The sequence below is a fragment of the Vombatus ursinus genome, unplaced genomic scaffold (assembly GCF_900497805.2).
Source record: "Vombatus ursinus unplaced genomic scaffold, bare-nosed wombat genome assembly UNPS02006779.1, whole genome shotgun sequence".
In the NCBI taxonomy this organism is placed as follows: Eukaryota; Metazoa; Chordata; class Mammalia; order Diprotodontia; family Vombatidae; genus Vombatus; species Vombatus ursinus.
Window position 1 is genome coordinate 2,769,328 of NW_020946557.1, and position 6,737 is coordinate 2,776,064.

General features: G+C 42.1%; 1 protein-coding gene across 1 annotated transcript; it reads right to left on the minus strand.

The window, feature by feature from the left end:
- Positions 1–243: 243 nt before the first annotated feature.
- Positions 244–2,236, minus strand: LOC114033121 (biogenesis of lysosome-related organelles complex 1 subunit 2-like). The gene is made up of 2 exons (XM_027848573.1): positions 2,210–2,236; positions 244–618 (listed from the first exon to the last, which is right to left on the minus strand). The coding sequence occupies exons 1-2, from the start codon at positions 2,234–2,236 to the stop codon at positions 244–246; spliced, it is 402 nt and encodes a 133-aa protein (XP_027704374.1).
- Positions 2,237–6,737: the final 4,501 nt, after the last annotated feature.

The following is a 6,737-nucleotide window of genomic DNA, read 5'->3' on the forward strand; positions in this document are numbered from 1 at the left end:
GAGTCCTGGTCCAGGGCGCACAATGAAGCACACCATGAGATGAGGTTCCAGGGGTATAGGTTTAGGAAACATCAAGGGGTGGCCAAAGTTACACATCCAATCAGAGGAGGGGGCTGGGATTTTCCTTGGATCAGCAGCACCGCTTTCTTTTAGAAACTGAAGCATTGTGATAAGTTCCATCCCACTTATTTCAGCTCTTAGGAAACATTCTTGTAGTTAAAGTCTTTGTGCTAAAGAATTCTTTCATCTCCTCTCTAACTTCTTGTACTTTGCTTCTAGTTTCTTTGAATATACATCCAACTTGCAGACTGCCGGCTCAAAAGCTGCTACTTGCTCCTCAATTAAAGTGATCCGATCCAGATAAGGCTGAAGTGCTGCAGATTTAAGGTTTAAGTCCTTCAGGTTTCTACTTAGGTTTACTGCAATATTTATCATTTCTAGATACTTCAAGCCAGTCAGTTTGTTCATATTTTCCAAAAGTTTATAGTCTTCACTGGTGGCTGTTAGCTCACCTGTTAGGTACGTGGCCATTTTGGAGCACATGTCCTGGCACAGCCCCATGATGTCCGCCTCGGCTGGCTCCGTGGCCTCCGGGGCTCCACCACCACATCGTCTAGGCTGGCAAAGGGAAGAAGGAGAAAGAATGGAGGGAAGGATGGGGAGGGGGGAGGGGGGAGAGAGGGGAGGGGAGAGTAAGGGATGTGAGGGGAGGGGCTAGACTCAACTTTTCTGAAAGATAATTTATTATTTCCATCCTCCCTCAATCCATCATACTTCCAAACTTCTCTATCTTTGTTAAAGGCACCACCTTTCTTCCATTCTCTCAAGTTTTTAATTTATCCTTATTTACTCTCCCTCACTGGGTAAGCAAGCCAACATAGCTGAAACAGTGGGGCACACTGAGAAAGAAAGGAAGAAGTATGTGCCAAGCAGGTCAAATTACCACCACCACCTTGAACACCATCTCCCCTTAGACGCAGGTATGGATAGACCAGGGGTGGGGAACCTGCAGCCTCAAGGCCACATGTGGCCTTCTAGGTCCTTGGGTGTGGCCTTTTGACTGAGTCTAAGTTTTACAGAACAAACTTCTGTGAAGTTTGTATTCAGTCAAAGGGCTGCACTTGAGGACCTAGAGGGACACACATGGCCTTGAGGCCATAGGTTCCCCACCCCTGGGATAGACCATGACTCTCAGCCCAAGAGCCTTGGGAATGGCAGTCTGCCAAACAACCAGACCTGCTTCTAGCCCAGTTCCCATAGCCATAATTGAAGGGAGAATTCATTGCAGAAAAGGTCTTTATCTTCCTCATCACCACCAGAAACAAGTGCTGACCAATAGGAAAATTATCGCAAAAGCTTTTGAAATGGTAGTGCCCCCTCCTCCACCTGTTCTGTTTCCAGCCTAGCCCTCATTCATAGTCATCATCTAGGGATGCGAATCCTGTGGAGAAAGGTCTAAGCCATCCTCACTGTATTGAGGGCTATCTCCAACATGTAGCATGAGGGCATCATTTTTTGGCTCAAAAGGGAGGCAAAATAGTCCCATTTAGACTCTTCCCCTCACCCCCCACCCTTCTCTGAAAGAGACTATAATTCTTTTTAGGAAGGGAAGCAGGAGGTTGGAGCCAGAATCTCAGCAACTCCACTCTCCTTATAGAGAGAGGATTATATCTATCTGTCTTATATCTATCTGCTCCTTTAAATATTCTTTGTCTAGGGAATGTGATTTTCAGACTTCTGATCACTGCATCATTAATTATGAGGGGAAGAGAATAGGATACGAAGCTTTATATCTAAGGCTTGACTCCCCACCCACCAAATACCAGTTCCACAATGAACACACACAGGAAATAGCCAAGAAATCCATTTATCTAAGTCCATAGCAAAAAACAGAAATAAGATCAAAGTATATATAGGAGAAAATATGCCAGACAATACAGAGTAAATGAACTCTCCCATCAAGAACAAGACAAATCAGCTCAACAAAAGAACAGAGACAGAGAGAGACAGACAGACAGACAGAGACAGAGAGAGATAGAGACAGAGAGACAGACAGAGACAGAGACACAGAGACAGAGACAGAGACACAGAGACAGACAGAGACACAGAGAGAGACAAATAGAGACAGAGAGAGACAGAGAGAGTCCTAGATGTCACCAAAGGGGAAATTCCCTAGATCTCTAGTGAAGCAAGATGGGAATAGGGACACAATGAAGACTGCCAGCTCTCCTCTCATGTCGGCTTCTTCCCTGAGCCTTTTTCTTCAGCAACTTGAAGTGGGATTGGCATCATCTCCCAAGCATGAAGAGAATGAACTTCTCTCTCCCACTCTCACAAGCTCTAATCTGCTCCTCCCACAGGTTCAGGACACTGATCTCCACCAGTAAGGAGACAGTCCCATACCAATGGGTTTTGGGACTTGTGTTACTTTACCAACTGTCACTCACAGGGCAGCTAGCCAGTCTAAGTGAAGCAGTGAGACACCCCAAGGGAAAGGGAGGAGGTAACAGCCACTACCACTTTGGCCACCATCTCCTTCTAGACCCTAATAGAGACATTCAGCACTCTGAGCTCAAAAGCCTTGGGAATAACAATGCTTCCAGCTCAATACCCAGAGCCGTAATCCTGAGAATCAAAACTTGTGGAAATGCAGCCTGGCAACTGCTCCTGAAGGTACTACAGACAAAGGTACTGAATATCCAGAAAAGAAAGTTCTTGTCACCAAAGTTCTCACCACTTCCTTCCTCAATTGATTCAGTACCTGACATAATCTTTCTCTTCTCTCCAACTCTTACCCTCATATTAGAGGACTTCAGCATACATATGGACACACTCAAACACCTTAATTATTCAGTTCCTCAACCCACAGGAAGTTCACTTCCCATGACTTACTCCTCTAAGCCACCTCAAACATATACAAAGATGGTCATACCCTTGATCTTGCCATAATGAACAAATGTATTACCTCCATGTTCAAGAACTCTGTAAGGGGACTTCATAATATAATAAAAAATAATAATAGCCAGTATTTATGTAATTCCTACTATGTGTCAGGCACTGGGCTGTTCTTTGCAAATGTTAATTCATTTTATCCTCACAACAACAGGGGTAGGTGTTATTATTATCTCCATTTTACAGTTGAAGAAACTGAGGCAAACAAAGGTTAAATGGCATGCCCAAGTTCATACAGCTACCAAGTGTTAGAGGTAAGATATAAAGCCCAGAACTCTGTCAACTGCAACAACTGTTGGCTTTCCAGCACTGCATTTGCCTTCCCAAACCAAACCCTATTCTTTGTTCATGTAGTGACTTCCAGTCACTAGACCCCTCATTTCTCTCCTAGGCCATCACTTCCTCATTAGCCACTCTCTCTCTTTTCTTCATCTTAACACTCTGGTGAATTAGCTCAACTCTACATTATCTTTTTCTCTTAAGTCCCTGGCTCCCTTTTCATACCACCAATTTCACAATGACTAGCTTCAGTCTTGGATCACTCCCATCATCTGCTGACACCACTCCTACTACATCATTTACTATTAAACAAAGGTGAAAAAATCATGTAACTATTCTGACTGGGTCTGCTACAAATTTGTCACACAACTTTAACTGAGCCCTGTGACTGCTAGACAATCCTTCTATACTTCCTTTATCAGACCACTATCCCACCTTCCACATCTTCTAAACCTTTTAATCCCTTCTTAAATTTCCAATAGTCTCCTCTCCCCCCACCCTCTCATCTGGGAATCTCCCTTCATATTTTACACACACACACACACACACACACACACACACACACACACACACAAAATCGAGACCTTCTGCTAAGAGTTTCCTCTTGTCCCCTCTTTTTCATACCACTCAAATGTCTTCTGTTCCATCTCCTCCTTCAATTCTGTCTCATATGAAAAAAGTGATCCTATTTCTTGCCAAGGCAAACCCCTTTACCTACACAAGTGATCCCATTCCATCCTGTCCCTTCCAACAGATTACCCCTTCTGTCATCCTCAGTCTTTCACTTATCTTCAATCTCTTTCTGCATACTGACTCAACTCTTCCTTCCCTACTGCTGACAAACATACCCTTACGATCCCATTTCCCCATCTATAGTCTAGCTTCTGATGCCATCATTATAGGAAAACTGCTCTATCCAAAGTTTCTAATGATCTTTTAATTGCCAAACCCAAAGACATTTTCTCAATCTTAATTCTTCTTGACCTTTGTGCAGCTTTTGACCCCATCAATCACCCTCTTTATACTTCATCTCTCTAGGCTTTCAGGGCACCACTCTCTCCTGATTCTCTTCCTCCCTATCTCACCACTCCTCAGTTCCCTTTGCTGTATAGTCATCCAAGACATACTTGTTAACTGTGTTCTGTAAAGTAGAGCTTTGTCCTGGGCACTCTTCTCTTTTCCCTCTATACTACTTCACTTGATACTCATCACCTCTCATGGACTTAATTATTATCTCTATTCTGATGATTTTCAAATATGTCTTTCCTACCCTAACTTCTCCTCTGGACTCCAGTCTCACATCACAAAAATAACTTTCAGAAATGTCTAACTGAATGTCTACTACATATCTTAAACTCAACATGTCCAAAACAGAACATATCATCTTTCCCCCTCTTTATTCTCTCACCACCCAATCTTTTGCCAAGGCCTGTTGATTTTACCTTTGCAATGAGTCTCGCATAAGTCCATTTCTCTCCTCTGATAATACTATCATTCTAACATAGACCTTTATTACCTCATACCTGGACTATTGTAATAGCCTGCTGATTTGATCTGCCTGCCACAAATCTCTCCCCGCTCCAATATATCCTACATTCAGCTGCCCCCACTACATTCCTAAAGCACATATCACTCCCATATTCAATAAACTGTATTGGCTCCCTATCACCTTCATGATCAAAATTCTGTATTTGACATTCAGATCCCTATATAATCTACATCTTATACCCACCCTGCTGTACCACTTACTTTTCCATCCAATGACAGTGTTCTCTTTACTTTCCCACAAACAAGACACCCCATCTCTCAGCTCTAGGAATTTTGGCTAGTTGTCCTCCATGTATGTAATGCTCTTCCTCCTCATCTCTGACTCTTTGCTTCCCTGGCTTCCTCCAGGTCTCAACTAAAATCCCACCTTCTACAAAAATACTTTCCTAATCCCTCTTAATTCTAATGCCTTCCCTCCATTACTTAATTAAATTCCCCATTTATCTTATACATATTTATTTTTACATATTTTATTGTACGTCTTCCTTTGCTCTCCCCCATTTGATTGTGAGCTCCTTGAGAGCAGTGACTGTCTTTTGTTTTTCTTTTTATCCCCAGAACTTAGCACTGTTAGTAGGCACTTAATACTTATTGACTAACTGACTAAGGAACATGGTACCATTCAATCTGACTTGCAGCTGAAAACTCCTATATGTGTTGTTCTCCCTATTAGAATGTGAGCTCTTGGAGAGCAGACTCTCTTTTTTATTTACATAGCTATTGTTTAGTACAGTACTTTGCACATAGTAAGGACTTAATAAATGATGTATTCATGTATTCATTCATTCCCACTTCCACATATCCAATCAGTTGCTAAATATTGCTATTTCTACATCCACATCTCTCACATCCAATTTTTTTTCTCTCTGCTCACCCAGCCACCTTATTCTCAGACTTATTCTCTGACCCTAATCACCTCTTACATAGCCTTCTAGTTAATCTCCTTGCCTCAAGTCTTCCCACCCCAGATCATCTTTCACACAGTTGCCAGAATTATTTTCCTAAAGAACAGATCCAACCAAGTCAATAAACACAAGTGGTTCCCAATTGCCTCTAGGATCAAATACACATTCCTCTGTTTTGTTTTCAAAGCCCTTCACAACCAGGCCTGAACTCCTCTTTCCAGATCCATTGTATATCTTTCTTCCTTTCCACAATCTGTGATCTAGCCAAAGTAGTTTCCTCTCTACTTCTCACACATATCACTCCATTTTCTGTCTCTGACCACACACTGGCTATCCCTCAGGGCTGAGTGTCTCCTTCAAGTCTATGTTATAAAATCCTATTCTTCCTTCAAAATTCAGCTTAAGCTCTACCTTCTTTCTACATGAAGCCTGATCCCACAAGTGCTAGGCCTTTTCTCCTTTACTACCTTCCTGGTGGCACAATATATGGTGCTTTGAACTTAAAGTAGAGAAGTCTTGAGTGAAAGTATAGCCCCAGACACTTAATACCTGTGTGTCTCTAGGCAAATAATGATAGTACCTATCTTCTAGTGTTATTGTGAGTATAAAGTGAAATAGCATTTATGAATCACTTTCTAAACACTAAAGTGCTACATGAACATTATTATAATTCTTATTATTAACTAACATGTGGTTCTTCAATCCATAATCCATTTAGCCATTACAATGATTTTCCTGAAGCACAGGTGCAATCATGTTATCTCTTTACTCAAACTCCAGTGGCTCCTGATTGCCTCCCGGATCAACTACAAAATGTTCCACTTGGCTTTCAAAGGCCTTCCCAATCTAGCCCCCTCCTACCTTTCCAGTCTTCTTACACCTTACTCCCTGTAATGAAAAACCTTACTCCTCTTCATTCCAGGGACACTGACTCCTCACTGCTCAGTGAAAATGATACTCCATCTCTTAGATCTTGGCATTTTTTCTGGCTGTTCCCATACCTGAAATGTGTTCTTTCCTCTACTCTGACTACTGAACCACTGAATTACCAAG